An 18,761-nucleotide genomic window follows, 5' to 3' on the forward strand; every position below is an offset into this window, starting at 1 on the left:
TCCATAGGGTTGCAAACAGTCGGACACAACTGAAATGACTGTGTGCAGACTGTAGCCCGCCAGGCTCCTCTGTCTGTGGGATTTTCCAGGCAGGAACAATGGAGTGGATTGTCATTTTCTCCTCCAGGGGATCTTCTTAACCCAGGGATCAAACCCAGGTCTCCTGCATTGCAGGCAGATTCTTTAGCACGGAAGCCCACCTACTCCTAAGCCACCTGCATTTAAAAATTTTTTATTTCTCAAAATCCTTCCCATAAATTTCTGAAGCCAGGGACCATGACTTCTTTTCTTGGTGCCCTTCCAGAATACAGAAAAAGAGGCCTGTGGCAGACAGAACGACACCTGCAGAAGTATGGACGATGTAGCATGGCTTCCTGGTCTTAGATAGTTGGAAAGGTTTAATAATAGCCTTTTTTTCTTCATCCAGCTTCCTGTCAGTTGTCTCACAAAGATCAGTGCCCATGTTCCTTTTCTGTAAACTACTCAATAGTTCACTTTATATCGGTGTAGCCCATGATCAATCCACCAGAAACAAGAGCCACCAGCAGTGGTAGGATCAGAATACTTTAATAAGATATCAGTGTCAAAATACATTTCCTTATAAAGTTAAGCTCCCATATAGTAATAACGTTGTCAGTAGGAATTTGACAAAATAATAATGTTCACGAAATCATTATGTTGATAGATAAGGTTAATATGAAGCTTGGAATATTTTTCAGAGTGTTTTAGTAAAACTGCAAGGGTAAAATGCCCTTAATGCTGAGGCAAACACAGAAAATCAAACACCAGCGCTTACACGTCAGTAGCCCTTCAGGTTGTGCAGCCCACTGTGCGTGAGGCAGGGCTGCGGTGCTAAAGTACAATTTGGGCAACACAGTGACTAGATAATTTTTCTTTTGAAACTTAAATATTATTTTGTTTTGGGCAATAAGCTCATCCAGCTTACCAGATTCTCGATTTGCTGTGTTTTGCTTTGTGTGTTTCTAGAAACTTCGTCGTTGTACCCATGATGGAAAAGTTCCATGTGGCTAGTATTTTGAAAACAAGTGATACTGTCCCTCTTACCTGGTGAGTTACAAGGCACTTTTAGGAGACTGTTTTCAGTGCTTCCTACCTATATATGTCACTTCTGGGAACAGACAGACTTCAAGGAGGCCCAGGGGCCATCCCCGGAGGTCTGCTTGCTGCACCCTGATATTGCAGGGTGATCTGAGGGCCTAGCCCCATGGGGAAGGGGCATGAGGATGAGGCTGGTCAGGACCAAGGGCCCCCTTTCTGCACCTTCACCCCACCCCCGGTTCAACTCCATGGGCTCCAAGGTGGTGAGCTGGACGTGCACTGGATCACTATACTATTTCTGAATCTGCACCGTTTCATGAATTCCCATCTAAACCACCTCATGGTAGTTCTGGAAGTATCCAAATGTGCCACATGAGAGACCACTAGAGTCACATAGCTCAGTGCACTTGAAGGGCTGGCAACAAAATCTTAAGAAGAGTTAAAGCACTTCCCCTCCCTTAGATCATCCCACCCCCACCCCTGACGTGCCATCAGACCCTCTTGGCAGTAATAATAATACATACATACATACATACAAAATACATATAGAACATGAGGAGAAGACAGCTCGCAATGCTCCCACTTAATGATTCCACTTTCTGGATTATTTGTCACGCCTATGGCATATCCCGAAAGCAAAAAGCCAACAGAGAGAGACCTTGAGCAAGGTTAGTACAGGCCCGTGGGAGTTCTGTACAATTCTGCAGTGTCAGCAACATCAGGAAAAAGATCAACAGCTTAAAAAAAGATTTTAAAGTGATTTTGTGAGCAGGATTCCATTTCCGTTTCTGATATTACAAAGTACCCATATATATGATAAACACTTAACCCAGATATAAATTTTCTTTCTTAAAAAACTCAGTTATGCTTTTGAATAATAATAATTAAAAAAAAATCCACCAAATGCAGGGGAAAAACACCAGTTTAAGAAAAGCCATACTGTGCAACTTTCATAGATAACCACACACAATGGAGTTTACCCTTCACATTTCTTTTTTTACCCCCAAAAGTCATATCAAAATTAGAGCAAAGAGTTGGCTTTAAAAAAAAAAAAAAGATGGAAATTTACAATACAGTGATTAGTCTTAAAAAAGAAAGGAGGGCTGAGAGATAGAGGCCAAAAATCAAGCTTAGAAAGCAAGATTATTTTGTTTCTCTTTGGCAACAACAACAAAATCTTTTTTAGTTAAATGAAGCCAAAGCTTTCCCGAAAGGAGAACAAACACACCAAACTTGTTAATATGAATATTGTTTGTGTTTGTGAGAGACAGACCCATGAATATTATAAATTAGAATTTGGGGAAAGAAAAATCTTATAAAATTTAAGAACATTTCCATTGACAGAGCAAAACATAGCAGGTAAAACAATTATATTTTAAAAATATGGATAATAAAGTGAGCATCTTCAGAAAAAGGCCACTACTCAGTGACCTGGACAAGTTTGCCAGGTAAGTATATCTTGTAAAAAGTGTGGTGGTGTTAGAAATACCTAGTTGCAAAAAACAGACGGAGAACGTGAAGCTGGTGGGACGGCGTGGGAAGGGTGCCTGTCGGTGGGCGGCCCCGGCTCAGGTGGCCTGGTCCAGGGCTCGGAGGAGATCCCCTCCTTGGAGGAGCGTGGAGGTTCCCGGAACAGGAACGTTCACCTCACAGTCATATCTGGTCAGTTCCGGCAGCAGGTAGGGCTCAAACGAGGGTCCGAGCAGCCGGCTTGCCATGCCTGAATAGAGAGTTAGTGCTGTCATTTAAAAACCCTGAGTCAACCGTGGGGGGAGCGTCTGTTCCTTAAAAGGCTAGCAGGGATGCAGTGGGTTCGCAGAGCAAGAGGCACTTCCAGTTTCCATGACTCCGGGGCACAGTGGGGCAGCCCTTATTTCACTCTTCAGGGTTGTCTTTCCCTAGTGACCTACCCTGTGCTCGGAGCAGGGACCCAGCAGACAGCATGTTCACCTCTCTCATCAGGTGAGGGGCTGAGACCCAAGGTGGGGACAGAGTGCGCAGTGCAGAGAGGACGGGGAGGGTGGGTGGAAGGAGTCCCCACGAAGGCTTCCTGGCCTGGGAGGTGGAGGCGTGAGCCAGTGCCTGGGCAAGGCGCGGAGCTGCTGACTGAGCCCTGCCCCCTGTGCCCTGGCAGCTGGAGGGAAGGCCGAGCAGAGAGATGGAGTTCTGAACCAGTTGGTGCCTGTACACACCTGCACACACATTTACACGCACTCACATCATACACAAATGCCACAAGCACATGGACACGTACATACATACATGCTTGCGCGCGCACACACACCCCCACGGGTCCTTCAAAGGCCTGACTTCCAGTTTCAGGATCCCCACCCTTGGCTGCTGCTCTCCTGCTGAGAAGGAAGATAAAGGGACATTCCCAGCTCAACCCCCACCTCCCACCTTCCGGGAAGAGAGGGCCTGGGTGCCTGGAGGCAGACCCAGAAGCCCTTCACCAGCCCCAGTGATGTGAGTCCCTGCTTCCCTTCCTGACTTACGTGAAGCATCTCAGCCCCGGGCCCTCTCTCCCTTCAGCCCGTATCTTAGCCACCTCCTAGGGTCCATGCCTGCCTCCCCCACTCATCCTTGCTCTCCTGTGGACTGGCTGTGTCTCATGGCTGTCTGCAGCCCCACAGTATAAAGGGGTACTTGCTCATCATCCTTTTCTAATCCCCTCTTCTTTTACTCACTCTCAGAACTGACCTAAATTTAAAAAATTATTTTCCCCTGAAAAGAATGAGTTTCTATTCAAGGAAACTCATGGGTTCACAGCAGGGATAATAATGCTGACTACCATTTCATGCAAACATATACACAAACATATACACTTTGCACAGGTGTGGGCATGGTCAGTCTTTGCAAACCCATGGATTGTAGCCCACCAGGCTCCTCTGTCCATGGGATTTCCCAGGCAAGAATACTGGAGTAGTTTGACATTCCCTTCTTCAGGGGATCTTCCTGACCCAGGGATCGAACCCGAGTCTCCTGCATTAGCAGGTGGATTCTTTACCCGCAGAGCCACCAAGGAAGCCCCCACTTTGCACGCAAGCCTCTAAATTAAATGTGTGGGCTGCTACTCCAACCTAAGGTAGGTAAGGAGCAAAGCTGGAATGTAAGCCCAGGACTATCTTGTGACTCTAAAGCCTGGACTCTGAAACACTGAACAGCGGTCTGTCCCAAACCATAGTGCTGAAGAAATGACCCTCTTTTAGGGCAGGAGTTTGGTATGTGTCACCCAAAGTATGAATTATGTTCCTGTTTACATAGCAACCTCTTCGTAACAATATATTTCATAGGATGCTGAAAGAATAAGGGGGTAAGAGGGAGGCATCAGGTGGCCAGTCCTCCCAGAAAGCAAGGTCCAGCAGAGGGACCCCTCCAAGGGCAAGCCTGGCCGTCCTCCCAGCAGTGCGTCCTCATCTCAGCATGATGCCCCAGCAGGTCACTGCATCAGGCATTACAGTAACGTGAAGAACTGAGCAAAAGGCACAGGCTCTGGGGCTCCGACAGTGGTATGGCCCTGAATGTCACCTAGTCACTGGAGGGCTCCTACAGCTCTGTGCACAGGTTGCCTTCCAGTCTGCTGTGGTCCCCCGGGGAGAGGAGGGCTCACCCCCTCAAGGCAGCTGCCTTGCATGAGCAAGTTCATCCTTGTGCTGAGACCTGCCACCTTCTCCACCCCTGGCTCCCACACTCCCACAGCCCCCAGGCCCTGGCACAGCAGTCCTGGTCCTGAGTGCACCCACCTGACATCTTGTGAGCCACTGGTAGGCTGTAGTCCTGGTACTGGGGGGCGTAACACTGCGGGGGGAACCCACTCTTGGTGGGCTCCCCCGGGCTAGGGGCAGACGGAGGCTGTGGTGGTGGTAAGTGTCTCAGGGGCTGGCTCCTGCCCCTCACGGGATTCTGGATGAACTCATCTGAAAAGGTCAATGTCAGAGTGAGGGGACAGACTGTGACACCCCCGGCATCCCTCTTCCTCCACGGGAGAAGCCCAGAGATTTCTGACAATGTCACCCTCAGGTGGTGAGAGACAGGAACTAGGGTGGGCCCGGAGCTAAAACCCTAGCTCCAGTGGCAAATGCCCCCTCCCAACCCCACCCCGCCACGGCCCAGGACTGCACTCACCATTAGGGACGTTTGCATTTGGCAGCTTGTCCGGCATCAAAGAGCAGGTCCCACCACCCCTGAGACTCTTCATCCTTTTCCACATCAAATGTGAGGTGCTGCCGCCTGGCGGATCCCCCTGCATGTGGAAGCGCAGACGTAGAGGGAGAGGCCAGAGAACCCAGTCCCAAACTGCGCTGGGGTGAGGTGGGCCCTGCTCGCTGTGAGAGACCCTCCCTGTCAGCCTGGGTTCTCTCCATTCAGCTCCGGCTCCCACCGAGCCTTCCCCAGGGCTGTGGAGGGAACCTGCGGCAATGCCCCCAGGAGATGGCTTACCCCACTCATGTCCTGGAAGGCTTGCTCCTCATGCTCCAGCTGTCGCTTCAGCTTCAGCTTGTTGGAGAGGGCAATCATGGCCGGGCTCATCACATCTGGACCCTGAGGCCCGAAGCCCTTGGCAGACCTGCCAAGCCGGAGAGAGTGGGCGTGAGAGAGTCTGGGGCGCCATGTGCCCAGGGTCCTCCCAGGAGGAGGATCCTGCCAGCGGTGGCTCTGGAGCCCCAAGGCAGAGTCCGGGAGGAGGGCAAGAGGGCCTGGGCTGGGGCTCTCCCCTTCCTCAGTGTCGTCTGCCTGGTGGACACTGGTGGTCCAGTTGTCTGCACCTCCCTCCACACGTGCCCATCTCCTGACTGGCCCCCGGTGGCCTTTGGTCCTGGCCTGGCTTGTGGCTGCCCAGCTCGGTGACAGCCGTCTTTGCGAGGGCCGCTTCTGCCCCATCTGCCCTGCTCTGCTCCCCACCAGGGACAAGGGAGGATGCCCTGTAAAAGGCAAGGGCCTCAGGGAAGCCTAACCAATGGGCCCTGGGAACTTGAAGTCTATTCCACCCATGTCACAGCCAGGGGAGCTCCCAGGGGTTGGAGGGGCCTTGTAGGGGTGGTGGGTACAGGCAGATGCTGGGAGGAGGCAGGACGGGGAGGGCGATGCTGGACTCTGGCAGCCGAAGTCAGGGGCATCGTTTCACTTTTTTCAACTAGACTTCCACCCTTGAACTGAGGAAATGGCCCTCCATGTTGTGTGTGTGGGTGGTCTGCGGCTCAGATAATGAAAAAGGCACTCTAAGGGGTAGTTCAGGAAGCCACTTCTTTCCCTTTCCCTGTCTGCAGGCCTCTCTTGGTCTCTTCCAGCTCTGATAAAACGTGTCCCACTCGAGGCCTCACATATCTTAGGGCCAGTCCCCTAAAGCCCAATCTCTCAGAGTTTAGAGAAGGGCTAAGCGGTATATCAGATCTCTGTCGAATGGAAACTGGTGATGGGGCAAGGGGCCTTTTGGAGCCCCATACCTGCCTCTAGTGGGCACCTGTCTGTACCTCCTCCCCCGTACAGCACAGCCTTAGCTGAAGCAGCCCAGGGTCTCTGTCACTGACCTCTTCTTGAACATGGCGAGATGGGGTGTGGCAATGGGAGGCCCCAAGGGTGCTGCCCCCAAGGCCTCTGCGTGCTGATCTTCACCAGGCCACTTCATGGGCCCCAACTGTAATGGTGGGTCAGGGGGCCACTGTGTGTTGGATATGCCTCCCATGGAGGAGAGAGGGGTGCAGGTCTGGCCACAGCACTGCAGCAGGGACACCTTGCTCCCACCGTCAAAGAAGGCGAAGGACACACGCCGCTGCTCAGGTTCCGTCTTCTTGCTTTCCAGCTGCTGCTGATACTTGTCCAGGAGGAAGGTGCTGTGAGAGGCCATCGGAGCCAGCGGCTGGAAGATGTTTGACATGGTGCTGAAGCAGTGCTGGGGGGTCGACTGGGGGGTCTCCGGCAGGAGGCTCTCCTCAGGACAGATGGGGCTGAGCTGGAAGTCCTCTCCGTCCATGGGGATGTAAGGCGCCAGGGTCTCCAAGTCCAGCTCGTTAAAGTCAGTCTAGAAGACAGAACAGGGGCAAAGCAGTTGAGCTGTGGGCGCTGCCTCAGGGACACTGTCTCATCTCAGCCCCTCGTTCTGCCACCCCTGCCCGGGGCATTCCTCCTGCACAGCCTGACAGTGCTAAGCTCTGGAGGGCCCACGAGAGGAAAACACAGATGTGTCCACAAAGTGTGGAAGGTCTTCTGACAAGTGCTTCCAGCCTTCCTGTGTCTCCTTCCATGCAGTCATTCTTCCACACACCCCACTGCCTACTCTGATGAGCACGATGGCTCCTGGGGGCCAAGGGCAGCTCTGTCCTCCTCTCCCTGTATCTGTGGACAACTCGTAGGGTAACCGTGGCCCAGTGCTCTCTGTGGGACCTTCATTCAGATCAACAAGGACTCAGAGATGGCCCCTCAGGTTCCCAGTATGGGCACCATAGGGAATTCTCATAAGCAGATGCAGCAAAACAAACATTTCAGCCCTCACTGGGGGCAGGTAGCTTGTTAAAGGTTACAACTACATGAAACAGTTGAAGAGAAGCAGCATCCAGTTGTACACGTTCTCTTTTCAAGGGATAAATCTTAGAGGAGTTCAGAGAAGAAAGTGCAGTGTTGAAGTAGGGAAAGATTGCAGAATGAAGACACAAACTGAGGAGGCAAGGCAGAAATTTGGATGAATAACCCAGAGTAAGACAAATAGGGATTAATAAATTTCCTTTAGGTTTTGTGATACACCTACCCATCCACCCACACCCTACCCTGTTTACACAGGTTTTACAAGACTGTTTAGCCTTATGTAATATGTTCCTGAAACGTTAAGTGTAAATAAAAATTTGTCAGTCAGATGTCATTTTAAAATTCATTTAATGTAAGTTATTTCAAAGAATCCTAAAATGAAAATGTTTGTAAAGGGAATTGTTCCCTGTGCTTAGAAAAGTCTTGTACATCTGGGTATGCTTTTTAAATGCAGGGCTCCTTAAAGAAAGGTTCAGTTGTGGTTTTGACTTTCTGAGCACTAATAAATATCCAAGTTAGTAGGACATAAATATATGGAGAGTTAAAAAGAGCTGGATTTGACGTGGGAGAAGCAGATGACCAGAGGCTCCATTTCCCTGCACTGTCACCCAGTTAAGGGACTAGGGCATTGGCCAAGCTTTCCCACCAGTCTTTGCAACAAAGGGCCAAGGCTGCAAGAATGGACGTAAGCCTTTACCACCAGCAGCTGGCAGGCCTGGCGCACCATCCTGATCTTCTCCATGACTACGTACCTGGGTGCCACACTGGTCCTTCGTCTCCGTGTCCATGGCAAAGAGCTTCTCGATTGCTTCAATCTTCAGATTGTCATCTAGAGATGTGTAATAGTCTCCAGGGCTACTGGGCTAGGGGCCAGGAAGGAAGGTGACCAAGTCAAGGCTATGGCACTGCTTTCCCCAGGAGTCCAAGGTGGAAGGAGAAATACACCTCTGGACAGAGTCAACTCCATTCCATGGAACAAGGGTTTGTAGACAGGCCACTCCACATGAGCTATGTGAACCTCTCTGAGCTCAGTCTCCTCACCATAAAATGAGGCTGTTTTGAAGAACAAGCCAGACAGGGGCATGGCTGGCCAGGCCCTTTGCGCCCAGCAGGATGGTTACTGTCCTGCATGGGGACCGCGCTCAGGGCTCACAGCTATGAGTGACTGAGCTCCTGTCTTCAAGGACCTTTTTCTGTAGGTGGGGGTGGAGTGAGTGCCAACAGCAAGCCTCTAATATGTTGGCAGGTAAGACTCACAGCCACCCGCGGGGTCTGCAGGAAACCTGAGGAAGAGGAGGGCAGTACTGGGGCCTGGTTTGTCCACTCAGCTATCCGGCAGCAGCCAGAGGAGCTCCCCTTCTCCACGACCTCAACCCAAGGCGGGGGGCTCACCGTGGAGCAGCTGCTGCTGCTGCTGCCACTGGGGGTGCTGTTCCCCAGGGCGGCCGCCTGGGGCACGGTGAAGGCGGGCAGGCTCCCGGCCTCGCTGTGGCTGCTGTGGCTCTTCAACTCTCCAGTCCACTGCTGGCCTGGGGGCAGGATGGCCTTGCCATAGGCTGAGGACTCCTCAAAGTTCGGGGTCCCTGTGGAGACAGGGCCTGGCTTGGTTAGCACCCACAAACACTGGGCTCAGCCCCAGGACCGAGGAAGCCCGAAGGATGCACAAGAGTTCCTAAAAGGGTCTGCAGCATGCCTGGGGCTAGGCCCTGGTTCACTGAGGCTAGGTGGGTTAAAGAGGCCTTCAACCCAGGCTCCGCTTCAGTGTAAAGACTCTGTTTAATGGGAACATCCTCTTGGAGCCGCTAACTTTCAGAGATTAAATGTATCAGTTGCCTCTCTTCCCTGGAGGGCCATCTAGAATGCAGAGGAGAAGGTTATGAGAACTGGGCAAGTTACCTCGTTATTGCCACAAAACTGGGACGCTGCATGACTCCTTGGCCCAGGTTTGCCCTTTGTGACTCTCTGCAGTCACGATTCCCCTGTGGCTTCTCAAGAACACGTCTAGCAGGGCCAAGCCAGTTCAGAGCAAGCACAGGGAGCTGTAGCTATTCCTTGAGTGGCCACAGTAAGGCTGGGGGTGATGGTGGTCAGTTGCCACATGGGGAGGAAGGGGCTTTGCAGGTACACAGCAAGGGTCAAGAGCTGGAAACCCTGCTGGGGCCACCAGGACTCGCATCCCCATGGGACAGGTAAACGTTTAAAGACGTGCATGTAAGGACTTACTGCTGGGCCTGAATCTGTTTCTCCATCCATGTTTCTGGGATGATTTCTCCCAACATTATTTCAACCTAGCAGCCTTCTGCCTAAACATGCAATCTGTCTCTCAAGGTGGAGACCTGCCGACTCTGCGAAAATATGCCCAGGGCCTCAGAGCAGACCCCTGAGACCTCTCGTCTCAGACTCCCACTGCCCATGATGGAGAATCGACCAGACCCCACCCGGATCAGTGCCTTGAGAGGTCAGACATAGGGCAGTCCTGAGCCATGGTGAGTGTGTATGCACAGCACAGGGTCTGGCCACACTAATGGATGATTAGCAAGACTCAGAGAAGGCACACGGCAGCTCTGCTTAAGGGAAATCTGTGCCAGGGAGGTCTCCCCTCATCCCCAAGAGGGTCTGATGGCCCCAGCCTAGCTAAGATGCACCCACCGAAATCCAGAGAAATGATGGTGTCTCCCGCAGTGGGTGCCAGCTGGGCCAGCTCCTCGGGCTCCTCCTTCAGCTTGGTAAACAGGAAGTTGCTCTTCTCAGACACAGCCACCTTGCCGCTGTTATCAAAGATGCTGTTCATGGTCAGGAGGTGCGGCTTAAACGGCGACTCCGTCTGGTCCATGGAGAACACCACGTCATTCTTCTCAATTTCACTGTTGAGATGAGAGGGAGCTTCAGACCCTCTACATTTTCCATCAAAACCCTTTTGCCCTCCCAGACACACCGAAGCCCTGACAGCTAAGCCTCTCAGACAAAACCATGGGGATGGACAGTGTGTTAGCATTTAGTAAAGAACTGCGCAGTGGTAGTTTGGAGTCCTGGAGCCTAGTGATGCCAAGAGCGCCTCACAATATGCATCTGTCTTGGATGCTGTTTTAATATTGTACGTGGGCTGCGTGGTATGCACAGACTTGAAGGCTTCTGCTTTTGTTTTACCCCAGTGCTGCCTTTCTCCAGCTGTCTTCCCAAGTTCTACATAGCTAGGGTGTTACATCTTCTCCCCAAAAGTATGAGCAGTTCTCTTCCCTTGATCCTCATTCAGAAAACAGGTTAGGTGATATCTATGTTCTAGTTGCCTCCCCCACATAGAGTGGAGGCATGACAGATGACAGACGAGAGGCAAGGGGCAGAAAAAGCGCTGTCAAAGGGAAATCCCAAAGTCCCATTGTTCCCAGGGTGCCCACTGTCAAGAACTCTAAGATGTGGTGCCCGGGTCCTGAGGGGCCTGGTGTCCCTGGGTTGCATCGTCAGTCTCAGGAACACCCCGCCCCCCAGCCTTGTGTCCCCCAACCCTCACACGCTCACCTCAGGACGTAGTTCACACACATGATACACTGGGGCTGCAGGTTGCGAGGGTTGTAGATCACCGTCCCCTGTGTCTCCAGCCACACGTAGCCCCCATGCTTGGCAAGCATCCGGTACTGGCCGCTCACCACCTGACCCTTGGTGCACACTAGGGGAGGAGAAATGGGGCCTGAGGTCAGGGAGGTGAGGGCAGTGCACGGGGAAAGATGCAGGAGGATGAGCTGGAAGGGCGCTGAGAGCGTGTTGCCCAACACTTCACGTTGACCATGGGGAAGGTGGTCCAGAGAGGATAGCTGACGTCCCTAGGCTGGCTGTGAGGGAGTGGCCATGGCCAAGCCCTTGACAGGTCAGCTCACACCGGCTCAGCTGGGAGCAGAAACCAAGAATAGTACCTGCCCTTTTTTCCCCTCAAGGTCAAGAGGAAGCCGCTCCACAGGGCACCAGCCAGATCCATGCATGCACCCAGGGTGCAGGAGTGCCTCCTCTGCCCCACACTGCAGGTGGGGGGAACCTGCAGGCAGCGTGCAGAGTGCCTGTTCTCGGCAGCCCCTGGTAGCAGACCCACCATCAACTATCTGCTTGTGAATAAAGGCAGTTTAAAAAAAAACAAAACAAAACAGATAGATTGTTTCAAGTCATTGGTCAGACCTGCCACCGTTAGGGCCACAGAAGGTTTGGGACCCAGAGCAAAGGCAGAAGGAAGCCTCCCAGGCTCCCACTGGGGGCTGAGGCAGTACTGGGCGCCCAGCCACCTCCACACAATGCCTCTTCAAAGCCTGAGAGTCCTCTGCACTTGGCCTCCCAGCTGCCCAGCTAGGCTACCTGCATATGACTTCTTTCCTCTCCCAGAATGTTCTAAATGTTCATTTAACATTTGCTTTTCTCTATAAAACACTGGAGAAAGGACCCTGCGTCCCAAGATGGTTCTCTTCCCCAGTCTAGAATGCTCTAACTGTTCCCATTAAAAAAGGAATCAGCAAGTCCCTTCAAATGAAAGTTTACTAATGTTAGGATTTCTGATAGTTTTCTGAACTGCCCACTTACTTTCATTCCTTGGGAATTCATTCTTCTGAATCCCAGCTCAGAAACCCCCAAATCACAGAGAACTAAGAAGAGGCATGCCAGCAGGATTAGGAAATCTTGGTTTTGGTTTATTCATCTGCAAAATGGGGTACTGATAATAATTAACAGTAATGATAATAGTTATTATTAGTACCCAGTATCCCACAGCTGTTTGTACTGAGGACCAAATCTGCCCACATGGTAGCAGGTATAAAAATGCTGGCTGAAAAAAAAAAAAAATGCTGGCTGAATGTCACTGACAAATGCTGTGAAGGAACAAGCACCTCTGCCCCACAGTTACTAACATGTACAGTGCTCAGGCCCTGCCGCATCTACAGGACACATCTACAGATAATGTCTTGAGGAGCCTAATGTGAGAACATGCGGACATTCTGTAAACACAGAGCATCTCTCCAGCTTTCCTTGTAGGCACCTGAACCACTCCCCATTCACCACTCCTGTGCGACTGAGGAATACAGCTTGGTTCACACTAATGCTGCTTGTAATCCTTTTACATTTATGTTTTTCTTGGCACATGTCACCCTGTTCAGAAATCTAATAAGCACTTCCAAGATATAGGAAGCACTATAACTTACATGTGTATAGTGCTTTGCAGGGTTCAAAACCATCTCATAAGATAAATTCATTTCTGCAAAGGAATTAGAACAGTGCTTGGCCCCTAAAGCATCCACAGGATTAGTGTCAGCACCACCTAACTTACTGTACAGTAACACCATAAACTGATTATTAATATTCCTGGTTTTCATCTGAAGAAACTGAGGCTTAGAAATACTGAATTATTTGCTAAAAGGCCCCCTCAGTGGAACTAGTACAGGACTGTAGCCCAAACTGAAGACTCCTAATCTAAGTTTTTTTTCTGGTTTGGTTTGTACTTTTTAAAAAAATCAACTTTGTGTGCTAAGTTGCTTCAGTTGTGTTTGATTCTTTGTGACCCTATGGACCATAGCCTGCCAGACTCCTCTGTCCGTGGGGTTCTCTAGACAAGAATACTGGAGTGGGTTGCCATGCCCTCCTCCAGGGGATCTTCATGACCCAGGGATTGAACCTGAGTCTCTTATGTCTTCTGCATTCGCAGGCAGATTTTTTACTGCTTGCGCCATGACCACCAATAGAAAATGCATCCATTTTAAGCATACATGTTTTGATGAATGTACTGACCCTTGTTAACAGTCACTACAATCAAAGAACTTTCCCTTATCCAACCTCCCAAATTTCTTATACCTCTTAACAGTCAATCCCCATTGCTCTACCCCAGTCCCAGGCAACCACTGATCTGTTCTCTGTTAACGATATATTGAAATCATCTTCTCTCCATTTGCATGGAAGTGGAATCATACAAGAGCATGCGCTGTTTTGCATCTGCCTTCTTTTTACCTAACATGTTTCCCAGAACCCTCAAGTTGTAGATATTTCTGGCTTGCCCCCTTTTTAATTGCTGAGTAATGTTCCACTGCACAGAGATACCATTATTAGTTTATCCGTTCACCTTTCAATGGATGTTTGAGTTGTTTTCAGTTTTTGGTTATGATGAATAAAGGTGCTATGAACATTTATGTACAAATCTTTGTATGGACATACAGTGTGGGTGTAGCTAGGGGTGCAGTGGGCAGGTCATATGGTTAAGTACACCTTTCCTTTATTAGATACTGCCAAGTTACTTTCCAAAGTGGTTATATCAGCATCGTCTAATCTTTTAAATAAAATCCTGTGCTGTAGGGAAGACAGATATTATTTATTTATTTTTAACATGAGGAAACTAAGGCCAGAGGGATTGTGACCTGCTTTACATCACACAGGACAACAGTCTGGGCTATGAGACAGCCTTTGTGGCCCGCAGTATGGTGCCCTCCTACTACATTCCCCTGGGCGACACTTCACTGGGAAGACTGAATTGGTGGTTGCTGCTGTCCTAAATCATCATGGACCCCTTGGCCAAAGAAATAACTCTGTCTTCCCTCATCTCCCTTTATCTGCCCCACTGAGGCTCCCTTGCTCTAGCGACATGATTCTTGCACAATTTCAAGTGCCTGGAGTGAACTTATTTATTAACTTATTAACTTGTTCTTAATACAGACAAGATTCAGGGCTCTTATTCTTTTTGATTAAACAGTGCAGTGAGCAAAGGTTTTTAACTGCATTTCTAGCGACTGCAGGCAAGGGCCTGCTCTGTCAATAGCATATAATTACACCAGCTTTCTAATCATCTGCTCATTAATGCCAGCCTGGGTGAGGGGCCTGCTACTTGGTAGATAGGCTTTTTATGGCCTTAATCTTGTTTTCCTAAGAGCACATACTGTCCTCACACAACAAAGAGAAATCAGCGCCCCCCCCAAACCCTTACCCTCCAAGGGTAACAAATGTATAAACTACTAATCCATTTGCAAATGATGGCTTTCAATTATCTAAATCTGGTATGAGGCTTGAACTTCCCCAGCAATTTCAATGGTAAACCTTCACAGGCTAAGATACACATACATGCCTAAATTCGGGATGCTGGTGTGTAACCCTGGACCAGCCTCAAGCCTGGGACTCCAACTATTCCATAGTATGAGCGTGGGTCTGTGGTGCAACTTTATCTGGATAAACTCAATGAGAAAGAGAGAGACAGAGTCAGACAAACAGAGAAACAGATTGAGATAGATGGAAAGATTGAAAGAGAAAGAGGAAAAGAACTATATAGCACATGGAACTCTACTCAGTTATGTGGCAGCCTGGATGGGAGGGGAGTTTCGGGTGAGAACGGATACATGTATATGTATGGTTGAGTCTCTTTGCTGTCTACCTGAAATTATCACAACATTATTAATCGGCTATACTCCAATATAAAATAAAAAGTTTTAAAAAAAGAGAGGGGGAAAGAGAGACAGAAATAGTTGCTTCTGTTTAGCTGGCATTAACCCAATTTCCAGGCAACCCATGCAGATTTCCTTTTGTGGGTTCAGGCTGATTGGGTAGAGGCCTCCAAACTCAGAGCTGCTTTGCTTGGCTCCATCAGGTAAAGAAGGGAACCTGTGATTTATATTTGGTCTGTGAATTATCTTTAAGTGTGCCTAAAGCTTAAAAACACAGAGTCAATGAAAAGCACCATACTGCCCTTGGATTTGGCAGAAAACTAAACTAGTATGACAATATTTTACCCCAGACCTTTTTTGAGGATCAAAGCTTTTCTAAGAGAAGGAAAAAAACCCTTTCATAGGCCTACTGAGAAGTCATCATTTTTGTTCTTTTTGACAGTAGCTTCCTCCCCTTTCCCACCCCAGAAGATACAGTCCAGTGCTGTCCTGCAAGAATTCTCAGAAACATTTGCTAGTGTCCCTACTTTGACTCACCCTTGGCTGATAAGGAAAGTTAGGCTTTTCTGCAGTTTTACATATAGAGGAGGGAAACCCCAGAAAGCCAAGCACTAGGGAATCAGTGGGTAAGCTGGGCCAGAGCCAGGTCTCCCAGTACCAGTATCAGGACAACTTAGGGAGCTGGAACCGCTATGGATCAGAAAAGCAAGGGGAATCCCAGAGTGGAGGCTGGTGCCACATCCTACAGTTTCAAACTGGGGCAGGTTAGCGCTGGGTCACGTCCATGGCACGTCCACCTCCCTCCCCCATCCCTGTGTCCCTGAATGTGGAATACGGATTTTGGATTTTTTTTCTTTTTTGCCAGAGACCACAATGAGAAACATCTTTGAGATATCATTAGGGGCCCTGCTGCACTGTCAGATTGAACACTAAAGCCATGAGGATGAAGCAAAGAAACCAATTAGAGAAGATCTTACTGTTTGAGAGAACAGTAACTGTGCTTCTGTACAGTTTATGGGCTGCTGACCTGTTAGCTGCTCTGAACCTCAGCTGTCCTAACCTCGGGATAGATGGATGGATTTAGGAGCAATGGGGAAATAGCTGCATTTCCATTTTCTTCATTGCCACTCCAAGCCACTCTAATCCTTGGATTCCAAGACCAGCAGGACCATTGGGAATCTTCTCAGACTAACCCATTTTAAGTCCTTCTGTAATCCTCTCAGCACCTCCATCTGCACTGGGGGCACATTTTTGAAGCATTCTTTCCAAAATATAGTTTTTGCCCTTGAGTTTATTATTCACTTAGTGCCTATACAGTACCAAACACTGTGCTAGATACTGAGGCTGAAGGTACCAGCCAACTGGCTCCCGGGAACACGTAGCCCTCCGTCTCCCTCAGAAATGAGGTCCTTTAGGGTAGAGATCAATCCTATACATTTCTATCTCCCCCAGTAGGCCAAGTGAGGAGGGTATGGCAACCCACTCCAGTATTCTTGCCTGGAGAATCCCCATGGACAGAGGAGCCTGGCGGGCTACAGTCCAGAGCGTCACAAAGAGCTGGACATGACTGAGCGACTAAGCACAGCACAGGCCAAGTACAGGGTTATGGACCCATAGACCTTGCATGCTGATAGGCTGTATGGATTCAAGAAAATTGTCTTGGATCATTTGCAAATGAGAAGACTTAACTGGGACTAAGGTCAACTGAAATGCAGTAGAACTGCTCTGTCTAATATGGTAGCCATTAGCCAAGTATGGCTACTTAAAGTTAATTAAAACTAAAATTAAAAAATTCAGTTCTTCAGTTGCATTACACATATTTCAAATACTGCAAAGGTTTTTGCATGGACTCTGCAGAGGAAGAACATTTCCACTGCAAAAAGTTCTTTTGGACAACCTTGCTCTAGAATCCTTTCATAATTCAGGTTTTTTTTGTAAGCTGCAAGGCACAATTTCCACATGCCATTATTGGGTTGCCTGGACATTCTCATCCAACTGAGTTCTCCTGATTCAGCAAGCAAGCTCTTGGAAAACCATGGCCTATCTCAACTAATCTAGTAAGTTGGTACTGTACAACCTGCACCTCTGTTTACCCCAATGTTCCCTCATCCTTCAAGTTCAACTAACGTGCCCTTCCTCTCTTTTCCTGAACTGTCTCAGCCCTCTTCTTCTCTGAATGGATGTACTTGCATCTAAAGCATATTACCCAAGCTGATCACACTCTATGGGGCTGTTCCATAAATTTTTGCAGTCTATTAACTGCAGAAATGTGCCCAGTGGAGGTGGTAAGGGGGGAATGAGATTCAGCCCACCCTCCATTCTCTAGGCAATATGCGTTGGTGTGTTGGTCCCCTTATCCTATTTGCATCAACATGCCATATAGGCTGGTGGCAATTTTGGTTTTCTAACTTTCCTGAGGACATGAGTCGTGTCTGTCACACAAGACAGTGGGCCCTGTGACAAAAGTGATTGGATTTTCTTCCTTCTCACCAGTCACATTTCACTCAAGGCCAGATTCCACAGATGTATGGGTGTACTCCTGGAACTTACAGTTCTGGTGGCTTTTGGTCATGTTCTCTGAGTCCAGTGCATGGTAGAACTCATAGGCTGAGCGGCCAAGTAGCTCTTCAGGGTGGTAGCCGACCAGTTCTGTGATTCTAAATTAAAAAAAAGAAAAAGCAAGGTGGGGAGATCATATGAATATGAACGGGGTGCAAGGACCTATATCCAGAATGTAAGTCAAATACACACATTCAGTGAAACACACTTCAAACTTCCTGGTCATATCATTCATCCAAACAAACAAAAATATGGTGATCAACTTGCAACTATGGGTCTACTGAACCTCACTCTTCTTGCCTTTCCTGAATTGTGTTTGGAGAAGAAGGAAAAACAGCTATCTAAGGGTTCCCTAACTCTCACACCTAGACAGACACACATGCATATTCTCCAGTGACCAGTGGAAGGGGCTCTCATCAGCCCCCTAACTCCTAGTTTTTGTAGACAAGTGAGCAGAAATGCAGAGATGGCAGACAATTTACTTGATGTTTACACAAGTGTCTGGGGACAGAGCAAGAATAAAAATGGGAACCTCCTGATTATTCAAGCTTATTCTAGTAGAAGTCATTATAAATGAAAAGTGAAAATTATGCGATCCTGAGTTAGAAAAGCCCAGAGGTGGCCTTTGCTTGTGTGTTAACCATGGGGCAAGAGGAACCCGGGCAGCAGAAGCTGGTCTGTGCTCAAGTCTTCACCCCTTAGGTCCTGCCTGGTGACCTGATACCTCTTAGACATCAGGTGTGCCACTGTGGGTTCTCCAATTTGTCCCTCCCTACCTCAAGGACAGGAGGGAGGGCATAAGGTGCCGAGAGGAACAAATATGAAATTATAGCTCTAGAAATGTGCCCCTTTGTTAACACTCTGATAAATAGGCAGCTCTGAAAGGACAGGGCTTGGCTGGGCCCTGTACAGTGTCTGCTTTTGATGGGAAGTGGGCAGAGAAAAGGCAGATGTGGAGAAGCATGTAGAATCAGGTACCTTTCCAAGAACCCTCTGCTCGGCACAGGAATCATTAAAATAAACAAAGCCCTACCCAAGAACCACAGATAAGCCGCTTTCCCACGTCATACCTAAACATATTTCTCATAATCTTTGTTCTCTTACATTTTTTCTAATGGGCTTGCTGTCTTGTTTACTTAGCCTATCACGAGCTAGAAGTGATGCTATCTCCTCATCATTACAAGCTCTGTTTTGGAACACATGGCTTCTGGAGCCTGGCCCGGTCACCTGTCC

At 49.0% G+C, this 18,761-nt stretch overlaps 1 protein-coding gene across 1 annotated transcript in view; it reads right to left on the reverse strand.

The window, feature by feature from the left end:
- Nucleotides 1–551: 551 nt before the first annotated feature.
- EPAS1 (endothelial PAS domain protein 1) overlaps nt 552–18,761 on the reverse strand; it is a 91,172-nt gene continuing 72,962 nt past the window's right edge. Inside the window, exons 7-16 of the mRNA XM_043918103.1 lie at nt 17,520–17,626; nt 11,095–11,242; nt 10,228–10,442; nt 8,971–9,161; nt 8,331–8,441; nt 6,588–7,078; nt 5,500–5,626; nt 5,185–5,302; nt 4,803–4,976; nt 552–2,779 (exon numbers count right to left, since the gene is read on the reverse strand). Of these exons, the coding sequence (XP_043774038.1) occupies nt 2,628–2,779; nt 4,803–4,976; nt 5,185–5,302; nt 5,500–5,626; nt 6,588–7,078; nt 8,331–8,441; nt 8,971–9,161; nt 10,228–10,442; nt 11,095–11,242; nt 17,520–17,626 (1,834 nt within the window). The 3' untranslated portion in view covers nt 552–2,627. The remainder of the gene's footprint in view (nt 2,780–4,802; nt 4,977–5,184; nt 5,303–5,499; nt 5,627–6,587; nt 7,079–8,330; nt 8,442–8,970; nt 9,162–10,227; nt 10,443–11,094; nt 11,243–17,519; nt 17,627–18,761) is intronic.

The sequence above is a fragment of the Cervus elaphus genome, chromosome 11 (assembly GCF_910594005.1).
Source record: "Cervus elaphus chromosome 11, mCerEla1.1, whole genome shotgun sequence".
Lineage (NCBI taxonomy): Eukaryota > Metazoa > Chordata > Mammalia > Artiodactyla > Cervidae > Cervus > Cervus elaphus.